Genomic DNA, 22,168 nt, shown 5'->3' with positions numbered 1-22,168 from the left:
ATTTGCAAGAGTTTTTAAGTGGCAGAACGTGGGATGGAGCGTGAGCTCCACGAAGGCGGATTCCTCGTCTTGTCACCAGCTGTGGTCTCAGGTGCGGTAGGCACTCAGCCTATGCCGTGAATGCACGGTCATCTCTTCTTCATGCTTCAGCTTAGGGGAAAATGGATCCAAGGTTCTTTTGAGCTTAAAAGTAAATGTGTAAGATGACACGTGAGCCACCAAGTAACAAGCAATATTGACTTTATTTTGCAGATCTCCCCTTACATTTAAATGCTGCCATGTTTGAGGCCAACGGTGGCTGTGGTTATGTTCTGAAACCCCCAGTTCTGTGGGACAAGAACTGTCCCATGTATCAGAAGTTTTCGCCCTTGGAGAGAGACCTGGACAACATGGAGCCTGCCGTCTATTCCTTAACTGTAAGCATGGCCTCTGTTTTCAGATTATAGTAGGATCTGTAAGCCTTCCTGAATATGAACTGGTCTTGAATTCAAGGTATTACAAAGGTCTCATGTCACAGTCTTGTTCATGCAGATTTAGTTCCCAAAGGCATGTCTTTACCTCTCAGAAAGCAGTGGCTATGGTTTAGGTACGCTGTCACCAGGCCCTGTATCTGCCAGAGCCCAGTCGGTGGATTTATGAGGTCCCTGCTTCAGCTGTGTATTGATGATGGTAATTCTGTCCTCCAGCCCCTGAGCATTATAACTGTGAGTGGATCCCATAAATGTTGAGCTCCTGGTTAGAGCAGATCATCTTAAACTCTGACAAGTTCTTAAAAGATCAGACAGGCCTCAATATACAAATCAATTAAATATCTTTTCTCTTTGCAGCTTAACCTATCATTCCCGGGCCTCTACTTATTCCTTTTATTACCTAATTAACTAATCATCAGAACTTCGCAGGCTGCCTCTAACAGCTGAGCCCCAGTAGCTCATCACCCAGATTTATTCCCTGTTCTTTCACTCCCACTTAGTTGATAGAGGGTAAAAAACCACTGGATGGTGATAGAAAAGGCAGAGAGGGACGAAGTTACCTCTTCTCTCCAAGTTCACATCTTGTTTGTCTGGCTGCAAAGGAAGACTGCCGGACAGCCTGGGCTCACAACACCTGAGAGCCGGGGGGATCCCACTCACATGTGTCCCCCCCCACAAACTGCTTTCTTCTGGCCCCAAGACAAGGGCAGCCGCCCCTTTCTGTCTGACCATTTCAGCTGGACTCACGTAGAGTTCCATCTACTTACAGAAGGCTGTGGATTGATTTTTAACAACATTCCCTGAGACTTGCGCCAAAACCCACTCTTCAAGAAAAAGATTTGGGGTATATCAAATATATCCACCGAAAACCTTTTGAACAGAATGTTAGGAACCAATGCTCGGTTACATTGCCTACAGTCCCCTCTTCTCTTACCTTCTTGAGAAACTTAATCATCTTGATTGCTTGGTTTTTGAAAGGAGTTCAACATTTTCACAGTTGAAGGGTTACAATCAGGTGAATGCTGTTGACAAAATAGGCTTTCACATGATTCCAGTCGTGTGATGACCTGATTACAATCACTTCTCTTTTTTTTTTTTTAGCAACTTTATTAACCATTTACCGCGTTCATTCCAGAGTGTTCTCTGTCCCTCTTGGTGGAGGGAAGCAGTGAGGTACCGAGATTGCTCTGTTTCTTTTGCATCTTCGGTGATTTAGATCCTTTTCTCCCCCTCAGATTGTCTCTGGTCAAAACGTGTGTCCGAGCAGCGGCACGGGGAGCCCGTGTATCGAAGTCGACGTGCTGGGCATGCCCCTAGACAGCTGCCACTTCCGCACAAAGCCCATCCACCGGAACACTCTGAACCCCATGTGGAATGAACAGTTTCTCTTCCGGGTTCACTTTGAAGACCTCATATTTCTTCGTTTTGCAGTTGTGGAAAACAACAGCTCAGCCGTAACCGCTCAGAGAATCATCCCACTCAAGGCTTTAAAACGAGGTAGAATAAAATTGTCAAAATGCTAATCATTATTGTAGCTAAGTGATGGATTCCCCGGAGTTCATGATGCTCTTCCTTCGACTTGTGTGGGTTTAAAATTTCCATAGCATGAAGTTAAAATAAGAGGCACAAAGAAATAATACAGATTTGAACATTGTTGACGAACATCTCAAAAGAGAGTTTTCTTTTACATTATCCTAAAATCGGAGGTGTTGACAACATCCCCTAAGAGTGCGGCCTCTGCTTCTGCTTGTGTGGGGAGGCATGTTTGTGCTCCCGCACGCACCTTCCCAGGAGCACCCACCGCACCCTGGCGGGTTTAGAGCACGGACTGACGTTAGGAGAGGAGCCCCAGGGGCACCTGGTAGCTCAGTCGGTAGAGCAGGGGACTCTTGTTCTGGGGGTCCTGAGTTCAAGCCCTATGTTGGGTCTAGAGCTTACTTTAAAAAAATTTAAAAATTAAAAAAAAAAAAAAAAGAGGCTGAGAGGAGGCGGGCTGAGGCGTGCTCGTGGCATCGGCAGGCTGTGGTGGGAGTAGGCCCCAGCCACGCCCAGGGTTGGGAGCTGGACTGGGTGTGGGGGGCAGAGCAGGGGCAGATGGAGAATGCTGAGCCAAGGCCGGAGCTGTTGGCCTGAGGTGGTTCAGCCTAGCTGCGCTCTCCTGCAGCTTCTGCTTGCGGCCCCCGTTGGCCTAGCTGTGTCTGCTCCTCAAACTTTGATGTGTATCAGAGTCTCCTGGGACTCTTGGTAATAAAATGCGGATTCTGACTCAGTAGGTCTGGGGTGGGGCGTGAGATTCTGCATTGCTAACAAGCTCCCAGGGATGCCGAACTGCAGGTCTGCTCTGAGTACCAAGGTTCTAGTACTTCTTCCCACAACCACAAACTGCCACAAGCATGTGATGGGCTTCTACAGTTTGTTCTTTCCCTGTTTTTCTTCCCCACCATGCAGGCAGCCCATGGTCACTGCCTTAGTCAGCTCAGGCCGCTATAACAGAACACCACAGACTGGGAGCTTAGACAGCAGACATGTCTTTTCTCACAGTTCTGCAGATCAGCGTGTTGGCAGGATTGGTTTCTCCCAAGGCCTCTCTCCCTGGCTTGCAGACGACCACCTTCTCGCTGTGTCCTCACATGGTTGTCCCTCCGTCTGTGTGCATGGCTCCAGGTGTCTCTCTCGGTCTTTGTGCTAATCTCTTCTTATAAGGACACCAATTATACTGGTTTAGGGCTCACCCTAATGACCCATTTTAACTTCCTTAAAGGCCCTAACCCTCTTTAAAAGCCCTACCTCCAGATATAGTCACATTCTGAGATCCTAGGAGTTAGAGCTTCAACATAAGAATTTGGGGAGGACACAATTCAGTTCATAAGAGTTATTACAGAAATATGAGAAAGTACAGAGAAGCAAAAACAATTCTTTTTAACCATCCATTTCCCATCCAAAACCATCACTTTTGGTGTATTTCTTTTGCAGGCTTTGTTTTTCTGCCCATGTATTTACATACTATACGTAATATGCATACATATACATATTACATAATGTATATTTTTAACAAATAGGCTTCCTACTAATCTTAGTCCTTTGCACCTTACTGGTTTTCACTTCCTGATGTACGTAGGGAGCAACTTCTCATGTTGATAGCCATGCGTCTTCATCACCATTTTTACTGGCTGCTTGTTATTCCATTTTATACAGACATTCACACCATAACTTACTTAGCCAACCCCCATTGTTGGAATATTATCACTAAAACTGTTCTGAGAGGGAATATTTGTAAAACAGTGACTGTAGATGACCTGATACAGAGATGGTCAGGTTTTCCTAGTATATTTTGTTTGAGTTTAGGATTTCCGGTTTGAGTCTATGTTAGAAACAGTACCTAGACAAGTTGGTTGCCACTGGGTGATCCAGAACTGTCCCCAGGGGCAGCAGTCTGCCAATGGAAAGGCATCTCCTGGCTGCCACTCCCCACCAGTCGCACGGCCTGATTTCCGCTGGCTGTGGACTGCCCCCCGGGGTGTCTTCTGTGCGGAGCTCGGGGGTGCATGGCTAACAGGGTTCTCCCAATTCTGCATTATTCCAGGATATCGGCATCTTCAGCTACGAAACCTCCACAATGAAGTCTTGGAAATCTCTAGTTTATTCATAAACAGCAGAAGGATGGAAGAAAATTCCTCCAGCAGTGCCGTGCCGGCCTCTTTGGTAATGAAGTTCTGTTTCACTGAGCACGTTTGCAAGCATTGCTATGCTGGGGGTAGGCTTTCCTGTGGCACAGGAACCTGGCCCATGAGAGTTATTAATTAGGTAGCAGTGGAAGTGACAGTCACAATAACGTCTGGCCCTTGACACTTTCTAAGCACTTTACATCTGTCCTGACTCAGTTAATCCTCTCAATAACTTCATGAAATCGCTATTGATCTCCACTCCATAGAAGAGGAAGGTCAGAGCTAAGTTAAGTATACCTGAGGTCACACAGCGATAAATCCAAGTTATTCTAGTGACAAAGCCCATGTTCTTCATGAGTACATGATAGTGCCTGCCGGGGGGGTGAACCCAAAATAACGACGTGGGGAAAGGACTAAGCAAGGCAAGCGTGGGGAGATGCAGATCGGCCCTCTTGGAAATGAGACAGGAACACCACAGAGAGGGCCACCATTGCAGAGTCTCTGTTTTAACAAGCTCCCCATGTAAGTTCCATGCCCACTGAAGTTCAAGAACCACGGGACCAGCACTCACCCCAGTAATGCAGAGTTGTTTACTTAAGTAGCACTGCTTTAATTAACCAGTTGATTCCATTATCTTGCCCTTTAAAGCTGAATTTTAAAGGGTGCCCATTGATTACCTCTTTACATGCTTAATCGTCTGATACAACGGTGGTTGCATCAATCTTATCCTTCAACATAGTGCTAACAACCCGTGGAAAGGCGCCCTGTATGCTCACAAATGGCGCTGGTCGGCCACTGCCATGGCCGCCTGTAAATCCCCCAGCTTTCTTCTCTGCTTCTCTTCCCCTCACCTCGTCAGTGTCTTCTCTCTCTGTCCTGTCCTCATTTCCTTAGGTTCTCCTCCCTTTCCCTTTAGTGTGTGGCCAGGGTCAAGAACAGCACCTTGGCCAAGGTGGAGGGAGGCACTGCCCGTACGTGTGCAGAGGACTGGGTAGCAGGGGCAGGGCTGCCTGGTACCTAAGGGCAAGAATCAGATGCTTTCACAAGGTGAGGCAGGCTTAGTGCGGGATTCAGGGTCGGTTGCCCTCGATACCTATTAGCAATGGAGATGCCACACACGCCATGAATGAACCATTGTTCCTCACAGCACTTCTGACACCAAATACGTGGTGTCTTTTCCGATGCTACTTCAGCTCTGACACCAGCTGGGTGTCCTGCTTTTCGATCTAGTTCTGACACCATCTACCTGGACTTAGTGTCAGATCCCAAAGTTAAGGGCTCAGTCCCATAGGACGGTCCCCACTTCAGGCGCCAGTGGCAAGTGGCTGTCACTGGTACTGCTGACTGACCACCTATAAATTCGAGAGTTTTCCACAACCTCCTCCTCAGGTTCAGGAATTTTCTAGAATCATTCACAGAACTCAGAAACATGCTTTACTATTACCAGTTTTTATGAAGGATACAACTCAGGAGCAGCCAAATGGAAGAGATACGTGGGACGAGGTCTAGGGAGAGGGGGTGCAGAGCCTCCTGGCATCCCGATGTGTTCACCAACCCAGAAGCTCTCAGAACCCCATCTTTTAGAGGTTTTTATGGAGGCTTTGTCCTCGTTCTGGGGACAGAAATAACAATAAAATAAAATAATTCCAAGGCCAGGCATAATGTCTGATTCAGCTCTCCATCAGTGAATTTTGTATTTTGAATGAATATATCTTAATATACAAAGTGCTCAAAAAGTTATGAGTTACACACACCCCCAGCTTTTCCTAAAACAGAAATGCTTTTCTTATTATAATTATTTGTGTGCCTGGGCAGTGAGCTCTCCAAGGCCATAATATTCTATTTATCATCTTACCAACCAAAATTCTAACCCAGGAGCCTAAAGAGAGATGGAACTCAATAGACACTGTTGGAGGTCAGTTCATCATAAGTAATATACATTTCAGATAATATCAGTCTCCTAGTTAGGATGGAAAGAGTCACTATTATTTAAAATAAATTATTATTTTGGTGGTATGCTGCTAATATCCTCACTAGACTATTAAGGAAGATGCCCATGGCCTCTTCAACCACAAACAGATGCATCAGGTTATAGAAGAATGGTCTTCTTTTGCATTTATGTGTCCCCCTACAGACTTCTAAGAACTAGCACTTCTCTATCGAATATAGCCTAGAAATAACTTGAGAATGAGAATGAATGAGACACCATGTGATCTTCCTTGACAGATGTTTAATACAGAAGAAAGAAAATGTTTGCAGACTCACAGAGTCACAGTGCATGGGGTCCCGGGTCCAGAGCCCTTTACTGTTTTCTCCATAAATGGAGGCACCAAGGCAAAGCAGCTTCTCCAACAAGTAAGTCCACCATGCCCATGGTTGGGAGAATCCAACATCTATATATATGAGTGTGTGTGTGTGTGTGTGTGTGTGTGTGTGTAAATGCATGTGTAAACACAAAAGCATACATAAGACACAAAGTCCACAATGATGATCTGCCTTTTGGTTATTCATGTAATTCAACACTGAGATCCACCCTAAGAATGATCTGGGAGAACTTGGTACCACTAGACAAGCTAACCTGTAGAAAAGAATTTTTAACAATTCTTCAAACACATAAAAACTTGGCGCTCAGGAAGGATAAAAACCAGAATGAGTAGCTCTCCAAGCATGTGTACTCTTTCCCTCTAAGCCTAGACCCAGGCCCCATCTCCCTTTTTAATGCAGAGCTTACTAATCAATCAGAATTTGCACACAAGCTGAATGAAGTTTGTTTGCCATCCTAGGAATTGGATCAAAGTTTTAGAGCATCAGGGCGCCTGGGTGGCTCAGTTGGTCAAGTAACTGCCTTCAGCTCAGGTCATGATCCTGGAGTCCCGGGATCGAGTCCCGCATCGGGCTCCCTGCTCAGCGGGGAGTCTGCTTCTCCCTCTGACCCTATCCCCTCTTGTGCTCTCTCTCTCTCTCTCTCAAATAAATAAAATAAAATCTTTAAAAAAAAGTTTTAGAGCATCAGGATGGAGCACATGGCCAAGAAGACATCTTCAGCCCCTCCAGCCTTAGGCCTTTATTTGCATGTTGAGCATGTTGAGCAGCCCCCTTGTCGGTCTTCCCCTGGCACTTGATCTCAACCCTTGAGGTACCACCCCTCTTGTAGTACAAAGAGGCCAGCAGGGCCTGACACAAGGACGAAGGCCTGTTGCCCCAAACCCTGCAGCAGCCCTGGCCTGAGTCCCCTCATGTGGTCCTGCTTCTGCTCGGGATCCACCAGAGATCTCTGTTGCATTCTGTAGGCCACCGCCCCATGGGAGGACATGTCAGAGTGAGGAAGCCGGGAACAAAACAGCATCTGGAGGGAGGCAGCTCCTCAAAAGGACGGGCAAACCCATGTGTAATGTCTTTTCTCTTCACACTGGAAGCTCCACCCCTGCTTGGCACAGTGACCTAACATCCTCACAGACTATTTTATCCCTAACCCAATTCAGAATCCCTCCTCTTCCTTGGGGATAGACCAAGGGAGCAGTGACCAAGAGGAGTGACCCTTAGGCTCTCTCTGAAGGGATCATAGAATGTATGGGGTGAGGTTAGAGATTAAAAACCAATGAAACAACCATACAGAGTAAGAGTAATAAATAGTTCTGGTTTTTGAGAGGAAGTCTCTATGGACAGGCAACATTTTGCCCAACATTTTATAATTGACTTAAAATCAGAGGAAACAGCTTAAGTGCCGGATTTCATAGACTATCAAACAGAAGCTACTACCAAGAATTGGGGGGGGTGGTATTTGTTTTTTGGGTTTGTTTTTGTTTTTTAAAGCAATCAGGACATGAACTTCAGTGTCCACTATCACAAAGTATTGTTGGGGATTTGGAGACTCTATAATGAAGATGTTAAGTACGGCAGTATTTCCATAGACCACCCACAAAAAGCAGCCCATTACTTTGTTGTCACCCCATGTGAATAATGCCATGGATATAAAGCTGGACTGAGGAGGGAGTGATGCCAGCCCTCTCAGGGTGGTGACAATACCCACTGACCCACTCCTAGAAGCTTCACATCCTGAATTACCTGTTGCAGTAGCTGTCTTGCCCCCACAGGAGCCAAAGCCCAGCATTGATTATAGACGAAGGACTGGGGTGAAGGGAACAGCGTCTTCCTGAGAATCTTCTGCCTGCACCATCCTCAGCTCACTCTGCTTTTCCTCCAAGCGAGACAAAACAGTGCCAAGTGTTGACTCTGGTAGTTGCATCATTGCGGGGGCAAGCAGAAGGGTGTTTGCCTAATCCAAGCCAGATGGTGGCAGCTTTCTCTGTCCCCACTTGGAGTTGAGCCTTTTGACAGTAACCTGTATGAGTGTGAAGCAATGTGTCAGCCAGAGGAGCCGTAGCGAAGGCTAGTGTTTACTGAGTTCTCATAACATGCCAGGTCATGCTTCATAACCGGTGCCTCCGTCATAAAACAAGGCTGTTACTCTTACTATTCCCATTTTATGGATGGGGAAACTGAGCCTCCAAGGGGTTAAATATCTTGCCCAACCCCTCACAGCCAATAAGTATTAAAGGCAGACCTCAGACCCAGGTCTGTCTGGCTCCAGAGCCTCGTCTCGGCCGCTCTGTTTGACCGCCCAGGGTCTGTCGCCAACAAAGAAAACAAGCTTGTAGGCACAGTGTCAAGAGTTAATTGAAAGGAGAATTCCCAGGAACTTAGATCAGATGAGATTAGAAGACAAGCATTTCCAACCTGAGAAAAAGGGATGACGGTAAAAGCTGTGCTAGGGTCTTTGCCACTGGTCCTGAGTGACAAGATCACAGAGAGCTAAATGCATAGATTGAGAAGCCTCAAGTTGGTAATTCAGTAGAAGCTCTCATTCCAGCTGTGGGAAAAATAGTTACGCTGTCTGGGGATTATGAATAAATTGTGTCGTTGCCCAGAATGAACATAAACAATCCTTCTTGGACATAAGAGAGTTCTTAGGTCTTCCAGGAAGAATTATGCAACGCTGCAGAGTAGGTCTCACTTATAAATGACACATCGAATCTATGTAAACACCATAAAAATAGGCTTATTTCATGTGTGTGTGTGTGTGTGTGTGTGTGTGTATTTATTCAAGTATAGTTAACATACAGTGTTACATTGATTTCAGGTGTACAATAATGTAATGATTCAGCAATTCTATACATTACTCAGTGCTCACCATGATAAGTGTACCATTAATCCCCCCACCCACTTCCCCTCTGGTAACCATCAATTTGTTCTCTGTAAAAAAAAGTTTATTTTAGGGGCGCCTGGGTGGCTCAGTCATTAAGCATCTGCCTTCGCTCAGGTCATGGTCCCAGGGTCCTGGGATCAAGCCCCGCATCGGGCTCCCTGCTCAGCGGGGAGTCTGCTTCTCCCTCTCCCACTCCCTCTGCTTGTGTTCCCTCTCTCGCTCTGTCTCTATCAAATAAATAAAATCTTTAAAAAAATAGTTTATTTTGGTTTTGGGGGGATTTTTTTAAGATTTTATTTATTCATGAGAGACATGAGAGACAGACAGAGAGAGGCAGAGGGAGAAGTAGGCTTCCCTCGGAGCAGGGAGCCTGATGCAGGACTTGATCCCAGGACCCTGGGATCATCACCTGAGCCAAAGGCAGATGCTTAACCGACTGAGCCACCCAGGCACCAGAAAAATAGGCTTATTTTGAATTAAAGTTTTGCCTTTGCTTTTCCTTTAGATTCTGACTACTGAACAAGACACCAAACCTATCGTCACAGACTATTTTTTGATGGAAGAAAAATATTTTATATCTAAAGAAAAAAATGAATGCAGGAAACAACCATTCCAGAGAGCCATCGGTCCAGAAGAAGAGATCATGCAGATTTTAAGCAGCTGGTTTCCAGAGGAAGGATATGTTGGCAGGATTGTCTTAAAAACCCAGCAGGAAGTAAGTGTGTCCGACACCATAACAACACAGTATGTGATGAACCACTTCACCACTGGCTACCTCCCTCCATTCAGAATTTCTTATAATTGCAACTTGATTTCTGTTGTTCTTCTTAAGTAAATGTAGAGAAATGATTTTATTTTTCTGCACGTATTCGGAATGTTATCTCTAAGTTACAGAAACCCAGTCTAAAAACCATCCTTTGCAAAAAAAAAACAAAAAGAGCGGGGGGAGCAAGAACTCAAAGGATTCCTTATGCACGCCATCAGCTGTGGGTCCAGGATTTGATTTCTGCCTGAACACTGTCATAAGCATCACGGTACTGTCATGCTAGTCCCATTGGTATTTTACCTTTGGAGACTGCTTGCCTTCCTGTTCACGCCTATTAAAGTTTTAGCTAATAAAAGATCCTGTGCTTCTAGGTAAAACAACAGTAGTCCTTTGAAAATACTCTGTAACTTCACACACAGCAAGAATAATCTCTCAGCCTCAGTCAGAATTAGTAAAAATTAACATTACATTCACTAACATTCCCATAGCCATTCCCATGAAGGAAACAATTCAGCGACTGTGTGTCAACTCTACGTTGGTTAACTCCTATTGGAGTTTGTGAATGGAGCATTCATTTTTTTTCCCCCAGAATAAACTGATAAGAGCCCACCAACTTCCCGCCATTTTTTAAAACGACGTATAAAGTCATTGCTCCACCATAGACAGTCATGCGTCATGATATGTCAATAATGAAGGAGTCAATTCAACAATTAGATTAAACAAATAGTAACTGAGCACCTACTATGAGCCAAGCCCTGTTCTGGGCACAAAATCTTGCTCCTTTGGGGCACGTAATAGAGCTAGGTTGGTAAAACGCCCATCGAAGGTCCATGACGTTGGGACACAGTGGAGATGATAAAGAGCCAGTTTTCAGCATCATGTGCTACTTTTTCACTGTGCACCAAGCTGTGAACGTGGCCTACATCCTCCACAGAACCCCAGCATCTGCTCTGGGAAACCAGAGCTGCTGTCTTTCCTTCTGACCTTGCCTTAGACCATAAAAGGACACTTCATTTAGGCAAGGAAATGTAATTATCTCCCTAGGCTCCTCGCCCTATCGGACTTACACACTGCAGACACAGTTAACAAGCAGTTCTAATAATTATAGCTTTATGAGAAAATATCAGAGGGCTTAGCTGGACTTTGGAAGACATCTTCATTTTCTCTCTACATTTTTTCTTATTATTTCTCATTGTCTTGCTTCATTCTCCAGCTACATGTAAAAAAAAAAAAAAGTATCCTTTAAGTGATGATGTCAGCAAGTGAATTTTCAAACCATACAGTTGCATTTACTGTGTTTAAAGTTCTCACTCACCGCTTTTGAATGACCTCGTGACAGAATGGAAACCATTTCACATAAGGAAATGGAGGTTCACAGAGGTTAAATCATGACAGGGTGAGACACAGAAAGCACTCACGTCTGTGGCTTTCCGGTCAGTGTTGGTGCCCAGCACTGTGGGGACAACAGTTGGCAGCAAGCAGGAGAGAACACGGGCAGGCTGCAGAGTGCCACGGCGCCATATGCATACAAGGGATGGGGAGGCTAGGAATGCCCATATGCGATTTAAAATGTTTATGAGGGGTGCCTGGGTGGCTCAGTCGGCTAAGCGTCCGACTCTTGATTTCGGCTCAGGTCATGATCTCAGGGTCCTGGGGTGGAGCCCCAAGTGGGGCTCCACGCTGAGCATCGAGTCGGCTTGTCCCTCTCCTTTTGCCCCTCCCGCTTTGCCCTTCCCCCGCTGGCTCTCTCTCTCTAAAATAAATAAATAAATAAATAAAATCTTTAAAATGTATATGAAAACAGGCTGTAGAGACCTCAGGAATAAATATTTCATAAGGGCTGGTGGAAGAGAAGCATTTTGAAGAATAAGGGGGATAAATTAGAAGGGAAGGCTAATAAGCATTTTTTGATGGGGAGAATACAGCAAGCTCTCTTGTATAATGCCTTTGTGGGGAGGAGATTTTTTTTTTTAAGATTATTTATTTATTTATTTGTTTGAAAGAGAGTGTGAGTGAGACAGAGAGCATGAGGGGGAGGAGCAGACTCTCCGCTGTGCAGGGAGCCCGATGCAGGGATCGGTGCCTGGACTCCCGGATCATGACCTGAGCTGAAGGCAGATGCTTAACCGACTGAGCCACCCAGGCATGGGGATGAAATTTTTGAAATGACTGACATGTGTCTGCTAAGATAACAAATCACATTTAAAGTGTTTAGGTTGACCTGGTACATAGTCATACACAGTACATATTTACTGACTGAATAAATGAATTCAGCAATTATTGAATGCAAGCAGATACTAGCATAGTTGATAGATTTGGGCTCTAAGTATTTCCATGTATTTCCTTCTGTGGAACTAGTGAGATGAATAAGCAGTTTGCCCGTATATTCAAAGTCCCCAAACTGCCATCCGTGACCTCTGATCTCCTCTGCCTGCCTGCCTTTTATAGTTTTCTTGTCTTCTAGGCTCTCAGGCTGTCAGGATCACATCTTCCTGTGGTCAGTATGCCCTCCCGGGACACCTGCTGGATTTGAAATCAGACAGACCTGGCTCTGCCACAAATTAGATGACCTTGGACAGCTCATTTAACTTCTGTAAACTTCTGTGCCCTAATTTGTAAATCTGTAAGAGAAACTACTCTACCTGATTGAAAAAGATTAACATGAGACTCGCGCCAAACATATAGACAATATGTAGAAAAATGCTTAGTAAGCTATAAAGAGCTACAAGTGAGGGCCGTTGTTCTGGTCATAACCTGTGCCTTCTAATGTGGGCAGAAAGCTCCTTGGAAATAAATAAGCTCTGAGTGAGGCTCCAAGAAGCTCTCTTAAAAGTCATGTTTATTGCATAGTTATTGAGGTATTTCATGTGTCCATTAGAACCTTTTTTGGTTTTTTTCATGCTTGCTTGCTTCCCGGTTTTCAAGACACAGATTATAAATTATGTCAGATGAATTACCACCCAACCCTACTCTCCAACTGGTTAAATATATTATGATCAACACAGTGACATATTACACAGCTAAAATCTCTAAGAAGTGACATGAAATGAACACCACAATCTTTTAAGTGGGGACAAAAAAGTTGCAAAACATTATATGGAGTTTATATAATAAAAATAGTAACTCTCCCCTGCCCAACACCCATAATGTAACAAATGGGGTCCAAAAACATCAGTCCTGAAAATTGTAGGGACCATGATTACAAGATTGATGAAATGATTGGGGTGAGCCTGTGGGGCTGGTTGGCAAGAAGCTCCAGGAACCAGTCCTTTCTGGTCCTGGCTGCAGTTTAGCGCCACCTGGTGGCAGTTATCCATTCTGACTTTAATATCAATGGGGACAATTCTGGGTCCTATGGCTGGTTGGAACCTCCAGGAGTGTGGCAGTGATTCCTGGATTTTTCTGGTTAGTTAGCACCATTTCAGTGCCTTGATCTGAGGAGATTAGGCTAGGAGACTGTTGGAGATCGAAGGACCTTTCTGCTAAATGCTCACTTCCTGAGATGGGGTTGCCCCTCCCCCTTCAGACCTCCCCCTTGCAGAAGAGAACTGTAAGCTACCTTTCATTTGAGAATGGGGCTAACAAAAAACAGGAGCCATTCCACAATATTATATCTAAATTCACATAATTCCAGGGTTTCATTGTATATATGTGTTCACATACACAAAAATACATAGATCCATAGCAGATGTTTAGAAGCATACATAAGCTAACAACAACGGGTTTTTTGTGGAGAATGAGATGGGGGGGAGGTGATAATGGGGAAAGTTTGGCTTTTTGATATATTTCTATACTGTTTGGAAAATTTCAATAAGATTCATGTATCTATAGATATATCTAAATATATATTTAATATATAGTTACATATGTAAAATTTACTGAAAGCCAGTTCACCAAAAGCCAATTAACCTGATGACCAATTCTCGTAATTATTGAGAATTTTGTCGATATTCATTTCAGTGTGTCCTACCTCCAGCCATCGTTTCAGCCTTTTCACTGCTGGTTCTATCCGTCCAGCCTGGCTGAGGGTCAGTTTGCATGCTTCATGTTCAGATGTCTAGTATTTCTTAATTGCCCAAGGCCTGTGTAGGGAATGGATGGGCTCTCTCTTAAATGTAATTTACTGTGTTCTTATTTGGCTTTTGGTCATTGGCAATATGGTATGTTGTCCTTGTACAAATTTATCTACAGTGACTTGGACTCAAAATCCACAGGTAGTAGGAGCAGATCTACTGGCTCATTGTAAGCCAGAACTTATCAGTCTGTCAGCATCAGCAGAAATACCTACATTACTTTCTTCCTCTTAGAAGACATGGATATCCTTGTAGAATCGTTTATGAACTATTAACTAGTGTATGAAATAGATGAGAAGTAGTTTCCAACATTGCCCAGATACAGCTCACGTTTTCACTGGGTTTTTCTTTCTTGCTCTACATCATCTTACCATTTACTCATACTTTTCTTTTTTAACATAGAACCTAGAAGAGAGAAGCATTGTTCAAGATGACAAGGAGATAATCTTGAACTCCGAGGAGGAGAGTTTCTTTGTCCAAGTGCATGACGTTTCTCCAGAGCAACCTCGAACAGTCATCAAAGCACCCCGTGTCAGCACCGCGCAGGATGTCATTCAGCAGGTGAAAGCCTCGCCCTTGCTCTCCTCGGTCTGCTCCTCGGTGTAAATCACTGGCACAAATCAGATGTCAGCTCATTTTATGAGAAGTTCTAGAACAATGGGGATCTGAAAAGGGAGAGTGTGCCTCTAGGTTGGGACATGCTAGTTCATTCCTTCAACAGACACTTGCCTAGTATCTATCATGAGTCTGGCTCTCTGTGGAAGTGTTGATAACAGATTTAGGAGGGGGCTCCACAGAGTAGTAATTTCATTGGCCCAGAAATGCCTAAGCCAGTCCCTGGTGACTGTTTCTCAAAGATCTTACAGAGGACATGCTGGAGGCCTTCTCTGGCCCTCTTCCTCCTCTAAGTCATGCTTCTTTGTGTACATGGTTTCAAAGAACTGTATCTCCTTCCTTCAAGCCTCGTCATGGTTTGTTTATTAAATACCCAGTTGAGAAGTGGTATAGCCATAATGGTTAACAGCACAGACACTAAATCAAATTGCTCCAGGTTCAAATCCCAGCTCTCCTTCTTAGTGCCTCAGTTACAGTGGTGTGCTGGTAGACTGGCTGTCTTAAGGAAAAAAAAGAGCCAAATTGATTTTTAGTATTTGCCAATTTCTGTTGTGTGGATACTCCCACCACGTCTGATTTCACTGGCCCATTCCAGTTGGCTCCAGCACACTATATTATATACTCTGTGGTAAGCTACTCCATCCACAACGTGGAGATTGTGTAATAGTCCTTTCCACACAGAGCTGTTGTGAAGATCAACTCAGTAAATATACATAAGGTGTACAATGCCTAGCACCTGGTAAACACTATTTAAGTGCTATCTGCTATTATTACACGATGACATGGTTAAAATTTGCCTCCTTAGTAGAGTTTGAAAGTCCAGGAGAACCCAGACATATGTTTGTTTGTTTGTTTTCACCTTTATCTCCCCAAAGTATAATACAGTATCTGTGACACAGAAGGCCCTCACTAAACATTTGATGAGCAAATAAATGTATAAATGAAAGATGATCTTGTACTAAATGAGAAGTGAGACCGGGTGAATTACTAAAATGCCTTCCACACCCAAGACTCTGTGATAGAGAGGCTCCCGAGGGTCAGGATTCTGCCCTTCCCGGTCTGTGTGACCTTCATGTCTATGAGCTTTGGTGCATGTAGAAAACCCAGTCGACATCCTTACTCTGTTACTCATTAGCTGTGCATTCTCTGGAGTCTGCTTAATCTCTATACATTTAAGTTTCCTTGTCTAAAAATGGGGTAACAATACCTAAATCACGGTCTGCTGTGAAGCCCAATTACAAGCGACAACTACGCAAACATAAACTGAGGAATGGAACGATGCAATCTGAGAAAGATCCCCTCCTTCTCTAAAAGTCTGTGACATTTTCCCACCTTCAAGTTTCATTCAGAATGAATGCAAGCGTTGGAGATACCATGTACTCAGTGCACCGTAACTTCTCTTTCAGACCTTATGCAAAGCCAAATATTCCTACAGCATCCTGAGCAACCCCAACCCGAGTGACTATGTGCTTTTGGAAGAGGTGGTGAAAGACGCTACCAAGAAGTCTTCCACCCCGAAGTCCTCCCAGCGGGTTCTTTTGGATCAGGAGTGTGTGTTTCAAGCCCAAAGCAAGTGGAAAGGTGCAGGAAAATTCATCCTTAAGCTAAAGGAGCAGGTGCAGGTAAAGTTCAAAGTTCTTTTGCTCTCTCCACAAAGCACTTGATACTCATAACCACGTGGTAATCAAATCTGGGAACTTATGAAATCTAGGAGAAAGTTTCTGAGTCAAGGGATATAGTTGGGAGAAAACGGGTTTGGCTTCACTTTCACTACGTGAAAAGAAATGTACTCCCCACTGTGGGTAAGCAGCCCTGAGAGGGGACTCCCTCAGCACTTCTTCCCAAAGCTCTACCTATTAGAGAAGAAGAGGAAAGGGCTCCATGATAGCGTGTCAGATGACTGGGGATCCCGGCTTTCACCTTATACCCATGGAAGGTTCTTTTTTTCCCACAGGCATCCAGAGAAGACAAAAGAAAAGGCATTTCTTTTGCAAGTGAATTCAAGAAGTTCACCAAGTCAACTAAACAGCCCCGAGGACTCACATCACCTTCTCAGGTCTTGGCCTCAGAAAGTGTCCAAAGCAAGGAGGAGAAACTGGTGGGCAGCTTGCCCTCCAGTAACACCACAGAGTACCGACAATAACCAAGGTTGGCACATTTTACCCAGATAGACCGAGTCATTGAGCCATTCTGAAATGGGGGCCCACTTACCCTACTGTGTAAGGCACAGCAGGCCCAGAGGATGATGTCCCGAAGGCAGATAGGAATCGTACCTAAAAACAGGAAAAGGGCTCTGAAGATCCATGTACCTTCAGTATTTATAATTTTAGACCGACTGGTTTTGTAGCTAGCCAAACGAAGGCCCCAAGAAGATAACCAACTTGCCCAAACTACTACATCAGCTTTATTTTATCAGACCTAGAACTGCCTTAACCGTCACTAACACAAATATTCTCGAAGGACTGCTATGGGTCATTCAGCTTTCATTCCTTTGGATTTTTAGTTTCATGCTATTTTGAGGTTTGATTTAGCCTCAACAACCTCACCTTGGTCTGCCTCAATTAAAAAATAAAAATCTGGCATTCAAAACTGTGTAACAGCCTCTATCTGGAAACTGCAGTAAATTCAGCCTTTGGTTGCCTACCCACTGCTCAGTATCCACAGAGTAAACTTCGTTCCATCTTAAAAGATTATATGGAACCCAAATTAAAAAAAAAAAAAAAAACATGAGGAAAACAAGCACATATATATTTTTTTTACTTCCTAATGAACCCAAGGGATTATTAAAGCCCGCTCTTTACCTGCACCATTGTAGTTCTAAAACTGAGACTGCTAGCCTAGCAAAGGCATTGCTGCTCACACTGCAGGGCTTCATCGTCTGCCTTTATCACAACAAGGAATTTCTTATATAAAACTGTAGAAGCTCGCATTAAATAATTCATTGACACCTTTTGGCAGGACCTAATCTGATTTATAAGAGCACAAAAGAAGGCCCAATACACTGAGCCCATGTTTCTACATTTGAGAAACTCCTAAAATAACTGGTGCCCTGTACCACACATACAAAGCTCTTTCAAAACAACAGATGGGACCAAATACAGGAAATCCCCTCCAGAATATCGGCGTTATCCAACTATCCTGAGAGATGCAAGGTTACTTAGGTTCTGTACGTAAAGGCTCATCGGAAGGAACTCGTGGAACCAGGGCAGCAATCCACATCACACATCGGGTAATAGTGAATTCACACAGAACGGCGAAGCCGTGCTGTGCCACACTCAGAGAAGGCTCAACACCGTTTTCTGTTGAGATACATCTAGAATCCTAATTTTTAAAAGTTCCAGACTCACTTTCTTATTTGCCCCAGGTCACTGAGAGTCGGTGCCTTCTCCAAAAGCCAAGTGAGCTTTAGAACTAAGCACCAGTGTTGAGCCTCTCCAGCTTTGAGAGAACGACTCATCTTGGTAGTGGGTCTGTGAGCATACGCCGTTAAGGACAGAAATGAAACTTTAAAGTATTGTTTTTCTCGATCAAGAACTTAGTATCAAATGAATCCGAGATGTCAGGTTTACATACCCCTCTATCCTGACCTCCAAAGTGACAGTGGTGTCACCCTCCGCACAAACAGAGCCCTCCTCGTGCCGCAGGATCACGGAAGTCCGTAGGAGTACGCCGCCACCAGAAAGCTGACTTACAAAGGAGCTTGCTACAGGAGCAGTATTAGGAGAGGGGGTGATTTAGAAGTAGGTTTGGGACTGTATTTTTCTGTAGCAAGCATTCAGAATCATTCAGTTGACCTCAGCTTTGCTTAAACCTGGGGAAGTTTTTCTTTAAAAACAGACATGGGTGCATCTATGGGTACATGAATCTCGTGTTATAAATTCCTTTACAAACGGTGTCCTCAAAAAGGGGCGCTTGTGAGAAAAGAGACTTCCAGTGCTCACGAGAAGGTAAGTTTAGTGTTTTCACTGCTTATGAAAACATGAGTTTTCATGTTCTAATTCTAAAACTTTCACCCCTGAAGTTTTAAGAGTTACCCCTTAATCATTTAAGAACTCATAAACAATTATTTACCTTACTCTTATCTGAAATGATGCAGAGTTGAAGGAATTCCGAAGTTTATCTGATTGTTATTTAAAAAATCTTTCTAAAGGCTGTGGTGTTCCAGGGCAGAAATAGGCTCACATTCCACCTCCCAGGAACATCGTGTTACAACACTGCAAGTTTATTTTTTAAAGATTTTTTTTATTGTCAGAGAGACAGAAAGCACAAGCAGGGGGAGTGGCAGGCTCCCTGCTGAGCAGGGAGCCCGATGCGGAACTCGATCCCAGGACCCTGGGATCATGACCTGAGCCAAAGGCAGACACTTAACCGACTGAGCCACCCAGGCGTCCTGACACTGCAAATTTCTAGCCAAGAGTCTCTCCTCCAAAACCAGCCACCAGAGTTGTGGGTTTCTCTTGGTTGAACCACATTAAACCGTTGCTACACTGCAGATGCTGCTCCTTCATTTTAAATATACTCACAAGCCTATGTATACCACTTTACAGGTGAAGATCTTTTGGTAAGAAGTTAAAGTCAAGAGTGAACATGATGGAAACAAATAAAATTTCCTTACCTTCATCAGACTTAAACTGGAAATTGATGATTTCTGAACGGAAGCCTTCTTCACACATGACGTGAGGTCCACGCTGTCAAACAAAATGGCACCGGGCTACCTACCACCCAGTTTCCTGACGAATGCAGCAAAGAAGCCCAGGAGATGGCCATTTTATTTTATAAATGTCAGCAGTCGGAACATTGCTAAGCTTGCAATAACAGACTTATAGAACAAGCAAGGGTCAGCAAACTCTGTCCATAAAGGGCCAGACAGTAAGGATCGTAGGCTTTCTGGGCCCTCCAGTCTCCACTGAGCCACTCATCTCGGCTGTTAACAGTGCAAAAGCAGCCACAGACCATACGGAAGTGAGTGAGCGTGGCTGTGTTCCAGTAAAAATCTGCAGACGCCGAAATTGCAATTTCATAAAATTTTCACATCACTAATAATCCTCTTTTGGTTTTTTTTTTCCAATCACTCAAAAATGTAAAAACTATTCTCAAGAGCCATACAAAACCTGGTGGCAGGCTGGATTTGGCCCAGGGCCATAGTTTGCCGACCCGACTTAGAAAACTGGGAACAAGAGCCACAGAGGTCTGAAAACAAGCAAGCTAGTTTAGTCATATACTTCATGGCTGACGATCAGAAGCTTTGGGGCATTGCAAATGTAAATATATCCTATAAGATTCATTAAAAAGTAATTCAATGTAGTTTCTATATTATGCACCATAGTGGACTCTTCTTTAGCATTTCTTTCTATGTAGAGAATGATGTTGGGGTTTTTTTTTTAAGTTTATTGCTTATGTATTCACAGATTATTCCACTTTTGGTTTTCACAAACTGAATTTAGAATGATGTATAAATTAATATCTTCTGAGTTGTGACATCTTAACAAGACATTTAACCATTTCTTAAAGCAAAAGTAGACTGAGTGGGTGTTCAAATTTATTTATTTTGCAAGGTCTGTACTGACACTGTACTTATATATTTATTATACATAGCTTTTGTGATCCCGCTTATGGATTAGAAACACTAGTGGTTCTGTCTCACTATTTGAAGACAAATCTCCTAAAAAAAAAAAAAGTATGCCCTGAATACCTGACATGGGCCAGAATTTCATGCAAAAAAAAGCTTCATTTTCAATTCTCATTAACTGAAGAGCTATTGATCCAAGTCATAATTGCCATTTAAGGTATATTATCTTTAAAACTTACTGTGTAAAACTATCAAGTAAGTGTAAAGAATTCTTCTTATCCTTGGTATGAAGCAAATTATGACTTTTAAAATGGAATGTGTGTTCCTCTAAAGTAAATCCAAACTTTATCTTTCTACCAATATTAAAATTTTTTCTTCAAATTATAAAGCACACAAAAAATCCTAACTTTTTCTTTGAGAAGTCTTTTTACCAATTATAAAAATAAAACAAGTCCCCAGTTCTCTGCATATTCTGAAGTCAGAAGTGTTAAAAACACACCAGACAGCTTTCACGTTATTGTTCACTGACTCGAAGCCTTAATGTTAGAACAGCCGCCATTTGCTTGCCCACAGAATTCAAGCTATTCCAGTTGGATGTGGTTTGCCCAGTGCTACAGGTTTCTTTTCAAATCATCAGTCTATAAGAAATGCACAATACTGCCGCATTTAAAAAAAAATATTCCAGAAACACTTTATCATGTGTCTATAAATTTGACATCTTTTCCTCTTGTTTGGCTTATCATGTACTGAAAACTGAGGTACTGGCCTAAAACTGGCTAGAGTCAAAATGAAAACAGTGCAGAGTAAGAGGATGAGAAGCAAGACTGGTCTCTCTAGGTTTAGCACTTGGCCTTGACTCTAAGCTCCAGCCCCATCCCACCCACCCCAGTCTGTAACATCGTTGACTCGGCTACAGGACGGAAGCTGAAACTCCCCGAGACTAAAGTGAGACTAGGTTTTACAAGTGAATGTATTGCCTATGTTGAACCCAACTTAGTTGTTCATTCCATTTTGAGGTGAAAGCACATCCTCCGTTGTATCATCTTTGGGACCTTCTGAAGGACACTGCTCAAAATGTAAAGCGCCCACTCTACTACAACTAACCGGCACAACCTGGTGTTTGCCAAATATATGAAATTTTTATTTGTAGCTTCTCTGAACTATATAGCTATGTTAGTACACCAAATGAAAGAAATTACCCTATTAGAATAAATCAAAAACGGCCACCCAGACTCTACCCATTACCACTTCAAACTTTCCAGACTACTAAAAATCTGGGTAGCAAACTTTTATCATTTGTAAAGTTGATATGGCAAAGAATCTAAATATGCAAACTAGGTTTATGACAAGATTCTGAGGAAAAATATTTCAAGACACTTCACTAAAAACAAAGGAGCATGAGTTCTGTTACTGTTGGGTGATGACAACTTTACAGAATACGTATAGCTGGTGAAAAAGGAAGAGGTAAGAATCCAACTGGTCTGTGATGCCGAAGAAATAGACTGACTTCCTCCTGGTCACCTGTTCATCTGGAATTGGTTGTTTTGCAAAATAATGGAAGGTCGCATGAGGTCATCAAGGAATTGAGGGTAAGTTTGAGGGCAAATCTGTAGGAAGTAACAATACTATTTAGACAGAAAGTGCCCTGTTGAGGGAAATGCCTCTTTTCATGTCATCCTATCCTTAGCAAGTAATAGTTACTTATAAATTCTCCAGATGGGGGTAAATAGGAGTTACAACTCAACAGAAGTGAGTTACAGGTGCCTTGTTTTTAATTAAATTTGCTTTCATACAAAGGCTCCCA

The 22,168-nt window shown here is 43.4% G+C and overlaps 2 protein-coding genes and 1 long non-coding RNA gene across 4 annotated transcripts in view; 1 reads left to right on the top strand and 2 right to left on the bottom strand.

The window, feature by feature from the left end:
* PLCE1 (phospholipase C epsilon 1) overlaps positions 1-22,168 on the top strand; it is a 312,290-nt gene that overhangs the window by 288,892 nt on the left and 1,230 nt on the right. Inside the window, exons 25-33 of one of the 2 annotated variants that reach the window (XM_078077338.1) lie at positions 253-416; positions 1,706-1,967; positions 4,054-4,172; positions 6,362-6,490; positions 9,847-10,056; positions 14,583-14,741; positions 16,202-16,417; positions 16,750-16,943; positions 19,343-20,120. In XM_078077338.1, coding sequence (XP_077933464.1) covers positions 253-416; positions 1,706-1,967; positions 4,054-4,172; positions 6,362-6,490; positions 9,847-10,056; positions 14,583-14,741; positions 16,202-16,417; positions 16,750-16,938 — 1,448 coding nt within the window. In that variant the 3' untranslated portion in view covers positions 16,939-16,943; positions 19,343-20,120. Of the gene's footprint in view, positions 1-252; positions 417-1,705; positions 1,968-4,053; positions 4,173-6,361; positions 6,491-9,846; positions 10,057-14,582; positions 14,742-16,201; positions 16,418-16,749; positions 16,944-19,342; positions 20,121-22,168 lie in introns of those variants that run through there. The other variant, XM_078077339.1, reaches the window with a different exon arrangement.
* On the bottom strand, positions 5,566-8,650 carry LOC144382552 (uncharacterized). Its single transcript, XR_013449670.1, has 2 exons — positions 8,201-8,650; positions 5,566-5,747 (listed from the first exon to the last, which is right to left on the bottom strand). It is a non-coding gene; the product is annotated as an uncharacterized LOC144382552 (long non-coding RNA).
* Positions 21,248-22,168, bottom strand: part of NOC3L (NOC3 like DNA replication regulator) — a 29,600-nt gene continuing 28,679 nt past the window's right edge. The window contains exon 22 of the mRNA XM_078077342.1: positions 21,248-21,971. Within this exon, the coding sequence (XP_077933468.1) occupies positions 21,890-21,971 (82 nt within the window). The 3' untranslated portion in view covers positions 21,248-21,889. The remainder of the gene's footprint in view (positions 21,972-22,168) is intronic.

The sequence above is a fragment of the Halichoerus grypus genome, chromosome 7 (genome assembly GCF_964656455.1).
Source record: "Halichoerus grypus chromosome 7, mHalGry1.hap1.1, whole genome shotgun sequence".
NCBI classification, from domain to species: Eukaryota; Metazoa; Chordata; class Mammalia; order Carnivora; family Phocidae; genus Halichoerus; species Halichoerus grypus.
Note: the sequence above shows the minus strand (reverse complement) of the source record. Positions and strands in the feature narration are given on the sequence as shown.